The sequence below is a fragment of the Hippopotamus amphibius genome, chromosome 9, assembly GCF_030028045.1.
Source record: "Hippopotamus amphibius kiboko isolate mHipAmp2 chromosome 9, mHipAmp2.hap2, whole genome shotgun sequence".
Classification (NCBI taxonomy): domain Eukaryota; kingdom Metazoa; phylum Chordata; class Mammalia; order Artiodactyla; family Hippopotamidae; genus Hippopotamus; species Hippopotamus amphibius.
The window spans coordinates 106914036-106926639 of NC_080194.1; the positions used below are offsets into that span (position 1 = coordinate 106914036).

At 53.6% G+C, this 12604-nt stretch overlaps 1 protein-coding gene across 4 annotated transcripts in view; it reads left to right on the top strand.

Annotated features, from left to right (window-relative positions):
- CLIP2 (CAP-Gly domain containing linker protein 2) overlaps positions 1 to 12183 on the top strand; it is a 79099-nt gene extending 66916 nt beyond the window's left edge. For all 4 annotated transcript variants that reach the window (XM_057695670.1, XM_057695668.1, XM_057695667.1 and 1 more), the window contains 6 exons: positions 1449 to 1532; positions 2467 to 2623; positions 4436 to 4595; positions 6317 to 6508; positions 6803 to 6865; positions 10057 to 12183. In XM_057695670.1, coding sequence (XP_057551653.1) covers positions 1449 to 1532; positions 2467 to 2623; positions 4436 to 4595; positions 6317 to 6508; positions 6803 to 6865; positions 10057 to 10068 — 668 coding nt within the window. In that variant the 3' untranslated portion in view covers positions 10069 to 12183. The remainder of the gene's footprint in view (positions 1 to 1448; positions 1533 to 2466; positions 2624 to 4435; positions 4596 to 6316; positions 6509 to 6802; positions 6866 to 10056) is intronic.
- The last annotated feature ends 421 nt before the right edge of the window (positions 12184 to 12604 follow it).

A 12604-nucleotide genomic window follows, 5' to 3' on the forward strand; every position in this document is an offset into this window, starting at 1 on the left:
AAGCAAACAATTCAGGGGCATTAACACATTCACAGGGTTGTGCAACCACCTCCTCTATCTAGTTCCAAAATGTTTTCATCACTCCCAAAGGAAACCCCTTATGAATTCTCTAATCTCCCCTCACTGCAGCTGCTGACAATCACTCATCTGCTTTCTGTCTCTGTAGGTTTGCCTATTCTGGACATTTCATATAGATGGAATCATACAATACGTGGCCTTTTATGTCTGGCTTATTTCACTTAGCATATTCAAGGTTCACCTGTGTTATAGCACGTGTCAGTGCCTCATTCCTGTTTGTGTCTGAGTAATATTCCCTCACATGCGTACACCATGTTTTATTTATCCATTCACCTGTCGATGGACATTTGGGTTGCTTCCACCTTTTGGCTGTTGTGAATAGTGCTGCTGTAAACATGTGGTGCAGGTACTTGTTGAGTGCCTGTTTTCAGCTCTTTGGAGTATATATCTAGGAGTGGAATTGTCATATGGTAATTGCATGTTTAATTCTTTGAATAAGTTTTATGCCAAACTCTCTTGGCTAGTGTTTTTGCTTATTTTTCCAAGTGATTTTTTGTGTGTGTATGGTGTTTTGTTGTTGTTGTTTCGGGTTTTTTTTTTTTTTTTTGGCTGGGTTGGTCTTCCTTGCTGCGCGAGGGCTTTCTCTAGTTGTGGTGTGCGGGGGCTACTCTTTGTTGCGGTGTGCGGGTTTCTCATTGCAGTGCTTCTCCTGTTGCAGAGCACGGGCTCTAGGCGTGCGGGCTTCTGTAGCTGTGGCACGAGAGCTCAGTTAGTTGTGGGGCACGGGCTTTAGTTGCTCCATGGCATGTGGGATCTTCCCAGACCAGGGATCGAACCCGTGTCCCCTGCGTTGGCAGGCAGATTCTTAACCACTGTGCCACCAGGGAAGCCCCCCAAGTGATTTTACTTATTTTTATTTTTTAAAAAAAATTTTTCTTTTTTTCTTCTTTAAAATTTTTATTTATTTATATATTTTACTTTTGTCCAAGTGACTTTAGAATCAGCTTATCTGGTTCCACATAAATTACAGTCTGGTTGGTATTTTTATTGGTATCACATTGGGTTTATAAATTAACCTACAGAAAGTTAACACATTCCTAGCCCTTTCCATGCATCTTTTGCATGACTGTTGTGAGGTTATCCAGTATTGAATGCATGTGGCCAAGTGACATGGGCACCATTGTTGTCCCCACTTTTCACTTGAGGAAACTGAGACTCTGAGAGTTAAGTTGCCCAAGATCGTGCAGTACTGGCACCTCTTCTTCAGGGTGGGTTGCCCAGAGGCACGACTGGTGTGAGCAAGAGCTTGGACTCTCGAGACCAAGTGGGACCCCATTTTAGGGTTGTGATGGGAGGGCCACCCCCTCGCCCACTGAACCACAGTGTTGGCCCTGGAGTATTGATGGCCCCTCATCTTTCCTCCTCCCCAGGCCTGCAGGACAAGCTGAACAAGAGGGACAAAGAGGTGACAGCCTTAACATCCCAGACGGAGATGCTCAGGGCCCAAGTAAGTGGTAAGTCTCCCTCCTTCAGGACAGATGCGGGGACTTTCATTGGGCCATGTGCCAGTCTAGCAGGGCAGAGGCGGGGGTGGTGGGTGGCGCTGGGTCAGGGTGTCCTCCCCAACTCTGCCTTGAGAAGCAGCCTGGCCCAGTTCACATGCACTGGGCTTCCACCTGGGCAGCAGTGAGAGGGGAGCAGTAGCCCAGACTTGGTCCATAATATCGCTGGCGGTCCCAGCCAGCTTCTCTGCCCAGAGCCAGGTGTGTTTCTCTTGAGTTCTTGCTTTCTGGGCTTGAAAACCTTTGGGTTTCAGTCTCTCTGCCTTTTGATACAATATTTGTGCACCAGCCCTTAGAAGAAATACCAGGATTTCAGAATCAGGGGAAGGACATTGGCTGCAGCAAAGAGCAAGGCACAAGGAAAATGAGGCCAGAGGGGAGACTGGGGAGAGGCAGGGGGTCTGGAATTTGTGACTTGGTGACAAAGTGGCCCTGCTTCTTGTCCACCAGGATGCCCGTGGTGGTGTCCATGAGACGGCCCCCATCCTGGGAAATGGTTCCCACCCCCACTCCTATCCAGTTCCCATCATGTTCACGTGGCATAATTGGTCCCGACAAAGGTCAGTTGACCTCGGATTCCTCCGGGGTCAAGGTGAAGATGTAGCTTTTCAGTGTAAACGTCCAGACTCTGTCTCAGGAAGGGTGGAGTGCTTTCGCGACACCAGAGGGCCCGGCTGCTGTGTGGGGGCTTTGGTCTGCTTTTCGTAGTAGCTCTTCTCGGCCCCTTGCTGCCTGGCCCTGCAGGAAGAGAGAGGCCCACTTGGTCGAGTGCGTCCCTGTGACCCCCGGGGAAACCTGCTCCCTGCCCGGGCCTTGGACCCTGGGTGGGACAGATTCCCACAGCAATCCCAACCCTCTCCCTCCTTGCCCTGCTGCTGGCCCTCAGCACTCGAGAACAAGTGCAGGTTGGGAGAGAAGAAGGTGGACACCCTCCAGAAGGAGAAGCGGCGCTTGGAGACGGAGCTGGAGGCCCTGTCCCGGAAGACCCACGACGCCTCGGGCCAGCTGGTTCTCATCAGCCAGGAGCTGCTCAGGAAGGAGCGGTGAGTCAGCCGTGGGCCGCGTGATCAGACCTGCCTGACCCTCACTCCACCCAGCTAATGTTAGCCAGTCTTCTCCAGAGGCGGGGCAGGGATAGACCCGGGGGGCAGGTGGCTGGCATCACTGATGATCACCATATTGTCCACTGCTAAGCTCCAGGGACGCCTCAGAATCCTTTTTAACACCGTTCTCCAAGCAGAGCTTATGGGAAAGATTAGCGGTTCCCAAACATCTTGCTCTCAGGGGCTCCTTGAAACTCTTAAAAATTATTGAGGATTCCCACCACCTCTTCCTAGAAGCTATTCTGACTGATGTAGGCCACCGTGAACTGCTCCATGCTTCTGTGGTACGTAGGATGGGAGTGGGAGATCAGCAGATTAAACAAGTAGAGATCTATTTTCCTCATGTAACAAGAAATCTGGAGGTAGCTGCAGCTGGTATTTGGTTCAGACATCAATGCCAAGAGCTTTAGTCTCTTGGGTTCTGTTAGACTTTCCCTTGTGGTTGCAAGGTGGCTGCTGAAGCTCCAGCCATCAGGAGCCATCATTCCTAGCAGGAAGAAGGAGGAAAGGGGAAGGGTCAGTGCCAGCAGACTTCAACTTTGTCCTCAACTACCCATAGCCACCTAGAGAGAGAGAGTTTTCCCCTCCTCTATAGTAGATGCAGGCAAAGGAAAAAGCTTAGAAGGGGTGTGTCCTTTTCTCCCATGCTATGCCCGTGGAAGACATTGCTGATTGAGCACTGCACTCTTTCTGCAAAGCCCAGAATCATTCTCACCACAGTACTCCAGGTAGCTACTGCCAGTTGATTAAGAGTTGACACAGGAAATAAAACTTATTTGACATCACGCGTTTAAAATGTCTTGCCAGGGACTTCCCCGGTGGCTCGGTGGTTAAGAATCCGCCTGCCAATGCAGGGGACATGGGCTCAATCCCTGGTCTGGGAAGATCCCGCATGCCATGGAGCAACTAAGCCCATGTGCTGCAGCTACTGAAGCCCACACACCTAGAGCCCATGCTCCGCAACAGGAAAACACTGCAATAAGCCCCAGCACTGCAATGAAGAGTAGCCCCGCTTGCTGCAACTAGAGGAAGCTGTGTGCAGCAACAAAGCCCCAACGCAGCCAAAAATAAATAAAATTAAAAACAAAAAAAATGTCTTACCATGTGAGCTCTCTTGGATAAATGTTTTATTTTTTAAATTTAATTTTTAAAATTTGAGATAACATTGATTTATATTATGTAAGTTTCATATGTACATTGTATTTCTACTTCTGTATTACTTAGTTTTTAACTAAACAAATGTTATATGCTCTTTTTTAAATTTATTTTATTGAGGTATGGTTGATTTACAATGTTGCATTAATTTCTGCTGTACAGCAAAGTGATTCAGTTATATATATTCTCTTTTATATTCTTTTCCATTATGGTTTATCCCAGGGTATTGAATATAGTTCCCTGTGCTCTACAGTAGGACCTTGTTGTCTATCCATTCTCTATATAATAGTTTGCATCTGCTAATCCGCAACTCCCAAATATTCTCTTTTTAAAAAAAAAAACTTCAGAATCATTCTAAGAAAGGCTAAGTCCTCTTGACGTCCTGTCCCCAAACCCTGGCCCCTCTCGGGCTGTGGTCAGATGGTTTCAGGCCTCGTGTTTCCTCTCTGTTCCCTCCTGGCACAGATGCTATCTTAGTAGCCAGTGTCTCCCTTGGGGTGGCCAGTCTCCAGGCACCTGGCAAATTGTGGAGTGTGGGAATGGAGGGGCCCGGGCTGAGTGCAGCTGTTCTGTGCCCCCTCTTCCCACCCCCTCCAGGAGCCTGAACGAACTGCGGGTGTTGCTGCTGGAGGCCAATCGCCACTCCCCGGGGCCCGAGAGGGACCTGAGCCGCGAGGTCCACAAGGCCGAGTGGCGGATCAAGGAGCAGAAACTCAAGGATGACATCCGGGGCCTGCGGGAAAAGCTGACCGGGCTGGTACGTGGGGAAGGGGGCCGCCTGGGGACGGGAGACACCAGGGCGGGGCTGGGGCTACCTGCTATCAGGCCATTGAGACTGGTGACCTCCTGGAGCCACGCGAGGGACAGCCAAGTCACAGTGAGGGCTCAAAATCCCCTAGAACCACAGGCAGGGTCAGCGATGTAGCGGGTGGAGGGGCCGTGGGCTGCCCCTTTTGTAGATACCGTGACTGGCTGTGTGGCCGTCTGGGTGATGCAATGCAAAGAAAGACTTCCTAAGAATCTGACCAGTCCAGAGGTGGGATGGGCTACTGCCAGATGGTGAGCTCCCCATCCAGGGAAGTAATCAACCAAAAACCAGCTCCTTGTTCTGGGTCCGGCAGTGGCAACTCATGCACCAGTCTCAGGAAGGAGAGGGAAGCAGGGGCCTGACTGAGCAGAGTCTCCAGTGGTGGGGGTTGGGCAGGCGACTGATGCTGATAGCACAGCACAGACCCATCTCACTCCACCCGCCTGTGGTCAGCATTCAGGACAGGCCTGTGTCCGGTTCCGGGGCCTGGTCCGCTCCAGAGTGTGGACTGCTCCAGGAGGACAGGCCTGCTGTCAGGGGAAGCTGCTCCAAAGCCCCTCACTGCCCACCCACCCAGCTCCACCGACTCAGCCACACTGGAGGAGATGGATGAAGAAGAGGGGCCTGCATCCGTGGGAGCAGCCCTGGGCCTGTAGGGTTAAGGGAGAAGGGATGTCACTCTGGCTGCACCCAGAGTGGGCGTGGGGACCACCGGGCCCAGCCGCCCTGTGGCCCTCCAGTCCTGGCCAGCAGGGGGGTGGTTACAGAGCCCTCTGTGGTCCTCAAGGTGCTGTGAGCCTGGGTGTAACTTGGAAGCCAAGGCCCCAGGCCTGGTGGGGATTTGGGAGTTCTGATTCCAAGGCTTCCCCAGAGCCATGTTGAGGGGGCAGAGCTGCGCTGACTGTCACTGTGGGCCACAAGCTGATTGCATTTGCACGTGACCAGCTGCTGCTTCCACCAGGGCAGCATCTCCCGTGTCCCCCTGCACCGTCCCCAGCACCATGGAGCTGCCCCCGAGTTCAGAACTAGGGACAGGCTTGGTGGTTAGAAAACCTTCTGAAGTGAGGAAGGTTTGGGTGGAGAGGGAGGTTTGGGTAGAGGCTTAGAGCAGAGCAGAGGGACCTGGAAGAACCGACCCGAGGAGGACAGTGCAGGGAGGGTTTGTGTGGGAACGAGGAGGCTGGTCTGCCCACGAGGCAGGTGCATCTCTGGGTACCACAGTGGGCAGGGTCGGCTGCAGAGCACCAGGAAGGGAAGGGAAGGGAAGGGAAGGGATGTCTTTTGGGGGCAGGAGAGAGCTCTGAGGAGGGGTTCAGGGGATGAGGCTGCGGGTCTAGAGGTGAAGAGGAGGGACCCACATAAACAGTGTGGAGGGAGTTGGGGGGATGCAAGAAGGAAAGGGGAGGGAGGGGTCCTGGGTTTCAGGACTTGGAGAATGTGTAACATCTGACAGAGCCTGGGAATTCGGGGCAGGGGGCAAGGAAGATGCTTCCGTGAGGACCCTCAGGGGGGGAGGGAGGCCTGAGGGGGCTTCCTGGTGATGCTCAGGCCCGACCTAGAGATGAGGTGGGACAGACGAGTTTCCTGCCTAGAGGAGAGACCACCCTCCCGCGACTCGTACATGCACATGTACAGGCACACACACCCTCTTCCTCTCCTGCCGCTTCCAGGACAAAGAGAAGTCCCTGTCGGATCAGAGGCGCTACTCCCTCATTGACCCATCCTCGTCCCCAGCGTCAGAGCTCCTGCGGCTGCAGCAGCAGCTGATGAGCACGGAGGATGCTCTGCGGGATGCGCTGGACCAGGCTCAGCAGGTGGAGAGGCTCATGGAGGCCATGAGGAGCTGCCCCGAGAAGTCCCAGGTGAGCTGGGTCTCAGCCAGGTGTGAGGGCAGAGATTCGGCCCGGCCCCCTGGGAGTCCCAGCCCGAGGGGTACATGGCTTTATCCTGAGGAGCTCAGACTAAGGACAGAGATACAGCCTTGCCCTGGGAGCCTCCGTTTCCTGGGGTGGGTCCTGGGACCCCTACTCTGAAGGGCTGTGGTCAGAGTTTGGAGCCCAAGATGGTCCTGTTGGGAAGACCTCGCCATCTAGTGGACGAACCAGGAAATGCTGCCTGGTGAACCTCACTCAGCATCTTGCCCTGGACTCTCACAGGCTGTCGGCAATTCCGGTTCTGCAAACGGCATCCACCAGCAAGACAAGGCCCACAAACAAGAGGTAAGGGTCAGCCTTGCCCCCTCCCGTACAGGCCGACTTCTCTGGAGGAGAAACTTTGAAAAGCCACCAAAAATGCAAAGATATGTTGTGCAAGAGGCTTTATAATAGGGTCACTCACAGAGTGGGGCCAGTGTAGTCAAACTTGATTCAGTTACCATCCTGCTCTTTTAACCTTGTTTCTCCTAAAACAACAACAACAACAACAAAAAATCCTTTTGTTAGTAATACATGCCTATTGAGAAACTTCTGGGGAAAAAATAAAAAATATATAAAGAAGAAAATACTGGGGATTCCCTGGCAGTCCAGTGGTTAGGACTCGGCGCTTTCACTGCCATGGGCCTGGGTTCAATCCTTGGTTAGGGAACTGAGATCCCACAAGCCACAGGGCGAGATCAAAAAAAAAACAATACTCACCAGTAGCCCTTCTACCCAGAGATGACCAAGGTTAACATTTTTACTTGCTATCCTTCCTGAACTTTGCTAAGCATGTACGTGTGTGTTTGTGTGTATACGTGTGCATGCGTGTACAGTCAACCCTCACTATTCCATATTTGCAGACTTACCTACTTGGTAACATTTATTTGTAACCCCCAAATCGATACTCAAGGCACCTTCCTGGTCATTCGGGGGCACCCGTGCAGAGTGGAGAAAAAATTTAATCACTGGACGTGCAGGCTCCCAGTTGAGCTCGTACAAAGCACCGTGCTGCCTTCCCGTTTAGCTCCTTCTGCAAACAAGTGTCCTTTTCACGGTCTATTTAGTGACACATTCTTCACATTTTCATGCTTTTTTTCTTGGTGATTTGCGATGTTTAAAATGGCCCGTCGTGCTGAAGAGCTGCCTAGTGTTCCTAGGTGCAAGAAGGCTGTGATGTGCCTTCCAGAAAGGACTTTAGAGAAGCTTCGTTCAGGCACGAGTTACGGTGCTGCCAGCCTTGAGTTCATTTTTAAGGAGTCAACAATATGTATTCAAAGAGTTGTCTTTAAACATACTCACACGTGAATCATGCTTACGTATTGATCAATCGACAGAAACGTCAGAGTCAGATCAGAGGTTCGCAGGACCTGGGAGCTGTGGTTCAGTAGTTGCTGGTTCAGTGTCGGTGTGATTCGGTAGAACAGAACTCCTGCGAATAACGAGAATTGTTACGTGTTGTGTGTATGTCTGTAGATGTGTGAACACATTAACTTTTTAAAAAAAATTTTTATTGGCGTATAGTTGACCTATAGACATTAACTTTTTATTTGGAAATAATTTCGAGCTGACAAAAAAGTTGCAAGAATAAAAATAGCACCTGGAGCATCAGCTCTCCTTTTCCCCAACATAACATGTTGTTAACATTTTGCCCCATTCGCTTTATCTTTCGTTCTCTATGTGTAGATGAGTGTGTTATATGCATGGAATATCTTTCTGAACCATTTGAGTATAATTGTGTGTGTCATGGCCCTTTAATATTTCAGTCCATATTCCCTCAGAAGAAGGATGTGGTTTTACATCAACACAGTACAGTCAACAACCTCAGCAAATGTAACAGTGATACGAGATTTATTACGCGCCATACCCGATTTTTTCAGTTGACCAGGGGAGTGTCTTCACGGCTCTGCCCCTCAGTATAGGGTGCAGTCTAAGGCTGCGTCAGCTCATCACATTTACTTATTTCTCTTTAGTCTGCTTGAATCTAGAACATTTCCTCAATTTCACTTTGATTTTTATAACATTGACATTTTTGAAATACAGTCCTGCCTCCCTTTTAATGGAAGATTCCTTCTTTGAGGTTTATCTGATGGATTCTGGTGGTTAGAGCCAGGGTCTACAACTCAGGCTGGGATACTCGGTCAATGTCATGTTCTTCTTTGGGCATCACGACTGGGGCGCGTGATGTCCATCTGCCCTTCATCCCTGATGTGAATCTTGATCACCTGGTCAAGCTGTTATCTGACTCCTCTGCTGTATAGTTACTGGCTCTTTCCTAACGAGCAGTCAGTGAAGACCCTGGAAGACCTTGTGAATTCTCTGCTCCTTGCCCAAATGCCCCCTGGACTCAGCATCTGTTCATGAATCTTGCCTGAATTGGTCTTTACTGTGATGGTTGCAAAGTACCACGTAAATTATTTCATTTTACCTTAGTTTATTATTTTTTTGGCTGTGCCACACAGCTTGAGGGATCTTAGTTCCCTGACCAGGGATGGAACCTGGGCCCCCTGTAGTGGAAGTGCAGAGTCCTAACCACTGGACTGCCAGGGAAGTCCCTAAATTATTTTAATAGAGAGGTAGCATACTCTGTATTCAATTTCACCTCCTGGTTTTTTTCACTGAATATATTAAACATAAGCATTTTCTCTCTTCCTTAAGCAGTCTCTGTACAGTCTTCGTTTTATAAAATTGTGGGTGGAAAATCGGTTTCCTACAACTTCATGGGCCTGACTCTCTTGCTAGGAATGTCTTCATTGTGTTGTGTTTTAAGGAGGTGCCTGGTGCCTTCCATCCCACAGTCAGCCCCTGGCATTCACCCACAGTGTTAGAGAGTCCAGCCGGGGCCCAGAAGCCAGCCTGATTTGGCTCTGTCCCTGGCTCGCTGTGTGACCTTGGGCCGGTGAGGCTGGAGCAGAGGAAGCAAGGCTCGTCCTTCCAGCTCGGCCAGTGGAGCCGTGGCGCAGGTGCTCACACAGAGACAGGAGAACCCTGGCCACAGCATCTGCCCAAAGGCCCGGCCTTGTGGGTGAGGAGTGGAGCGAGAGATGGGCGCAGAGAGCAGGGTGGAGGCATGGACCTGTAGCAGGACGTGGCGGGGTTTCGTCTGCAGAGGAGCTGCCTGTACCGGGCACCCTGGGAGTTGGTGTCCAGACATTGTGTGGCTTTGTCCTGCGAGGCACATCCTGGGGGGTTATTCCCGGTTTACAGACATGAAAACCAAGGCTTGGGGTCTCAGCATCAGTTTTCCTTTCCTTGGATCCAGCTTCCACGCAGGCCCTCAGAACTCTGTAAAACCACATGCTCTCACCATTTCTCCTCAACTCCTCATAAACCGCTCCCGCCCTGCCTCCTATCTCTCTGTGCCCCAAATACACAGCACAGAGAGCGCTCCTGCCTCAGGGCCTTTGCACATGCTCTTCCCTCTACCTGGCACCCCCTCTGCTGCTTGCCTCTAAGCCTCCTGAGACATTTGCTCATCAAGCCCTTGCTCTCTCCAGGACAAGCACTGACCCTGAGGGACGCCGTGGAGCCACCCAGTCCACACCAGAGCCCCTCCAGCCTGCCCCGGCGGCACCCCCTCCAGGCAGGGGCCAGGACTGTCGCTTTGGAGACGAGACCAGTGTTTGTAACAATGACATACCCGCCGCCGTGGACAATCCCCTATCCTGACCCCCCTGCCGGACCAGGAGGCTTCCTCAAGCACGACTTTCTACGGAGAGCGGTATAGCCCCAGCCTGGCCCCCGGGACCTTCAGGCTGGATACCTCGGATGCCCCGGCAGCTTCTGGAGTTGGCTTAAGGGAGGCCGAGGCCATCCGGCCAGATGCCTCTTCCCAGGAGGAGCCGCCCTGAGGACCATCTTGGCCCCCTGGCCGTGCCCCTGCCCTGCCTTTCTGCCCCTCCTTCTCCTGGGTCCCTCTCGGACCCCAGAGAGCCACTGTCCGGGGCGGGGCCAGAGGACGGCCCCAGCTTCTCCTTCCGGCACCAGGGAGGGAAGGCCGGCCGGCACCAGGGAGGGAAGGCCGGCCGGCACCAGGGAGGGAAGGCCGGCCGCTAAGAGCCGAGTGGCGGCCCCCTTTTCTGAAGCCGCTTCCAGGCCAAGGCTCTCCCCAGGGCTTCTTGTCCCCACGTGCCGAGCCTCTTTCACACGGTGGTACAAGTTCCCCTCAGCCAGTCTGCGCAGGGAGGCCCCAGGTTCCGAGTGCTGGGGGGCGGGGCCCTGCATTCCCACCCTGACCCCAGCGCGCACACAGCTCCGAGCTGCTGGCCGGAGGGCAGTCGCCAAGGCCAGGAGCCGCAGTGTTAAGAAAGTTTGGAAGCCCCTCTCCTTCCCACACTCCCTACCCCCAGTGACCTGGCTCGGCGGGGCGGCCCTAGGGGGGACCGGGACCAGGGCTCTGGGTATGTTTCGACTGGTCAGTAATATGCTGTCCCCTGGGTTCACGTGATGTTCTGAAACCGGCCTCCCACCTGCAGATTCACCCATGCAGACCCTGACTTACACCCGGTGACCCCGGCACATGCACACTCAGAGGGGTCCTGCGTGCACACGTGCCGTGTGGGTGGGACGTTTGCCGTCAGCCACGCTCAGACCACCCGGATGCGCACCCTCGGGTTCTAGGACCAAGCCCAGGCCTGGCAGGGCCGTGACCACATACACTGCAAATGCCCCTGCCAGCTCTCCGTGCACAGACACAGCCAGGTGCCCGGGGCTGAGCCTTCAGCGAGGTGTGGCCACACAGCCGCATCAGAACACACATCCCAACAGCCCCCTTTCCATGGTCCAGGGCATTTGCCTGGAGCTTTTTAAGCCCTGTCTCCTGTAGCCAAGAAAAGAACCCAAGGAAGATTGGGGGAGAAAAATCGTCCCGCCTCCCCCGCTTCCCCTCAAGCCCTGCCAAGTTACCCCAGCCTTGCGCCTGGTGGGAAAAGCCAGCGTCTGCCCGAAGCCCCCACGTCTAGCGCTGGAGGGCCCACGGGCGACTGCCCTGCACTGCGGGGTCTCGTGGAGGGCCTGCCCCTCCTCCGCCAGCTCAGGGAGAGTGCTCATGGGGGCCTTTCCCGCGGGGGGCCGCAGGGGGCGTCTGAGGGCCCATCGCTGCATTCCTCAGCTGCACCGGCACAGGTGTGCCGTTGGTGCCCTGGGAGCAGCCCAGGCAGCCTCTGAGCGCTCCTGGGTGCAGGTGGGTGGCGTCCGCCTCCCTCCCCCGAAGCAGCCCATCCTGGGGGCGGCCAGTGAGCCCCGTCGGCCCCCTTCCCTCTCCCCGTTGGCTTTCGGTAGCTTTTGCATGCGGTTTTATTAACAGCGGTCTAAAAGCAACGCTGTAGTGGCTTAACCCAGAGTCCAATACTACTCTTTCCAGCAAAATCAGGCAGCCGTCCTGCCCCACTGGAGGCACTGATTAGTCTACGAACAGCCAAAAGCCCACACCAGGAGGGGCTGAGCCCCCCGGGGCGGGCTGGCAGGTGGCAAGCGCTTTCCCTGTGAGCACCTGCACCTGCCCAGTGTGCGCTCAGCCATGCCCCCTCCCCAAGTCCTCCCACACCCTTCCTTTCCCTTCCCCGAAGTGGAATTGTTGACGTGTGGCGAGTCTGTGCTCGAGACAATAAAGCTTGTGACTGAGGTCCAGGACCCCTGCAGTTTCTGCTTCTCTCTGTGGGCGCTCTGGGCTCCCCTAACCTCTCCCAGCTCACTGACACCCTGGTGCCAGGAGTCGGTCTTGGTCCTGTTCCTGGTGGACTGCCAGCGAATTCTTACTCGAGTGTGAATGGCTGATGAGGGCCTCAGAGGGCCTGATGTGGAACAAGTGTGGGACTGACCTGTCTTGTCCAGGGAGAGAGAGCTCAGCAAGAACCAGCCGAGAACCAGAGAAGGGGGGCAGCCGCAGAGGCCGGGCAAGGCTGCCAGAGAGATGTGGGGGGCTGGATTTGAATCTGTTGAAGGTATAAGTGGGCCCACAAGGAAAAATCGAAAACTCTCCCCAGTGTACAAGAGTGATGGATCAGCTAACACACGTTTGATGAATTCGGTGAGAACACTGAGGAC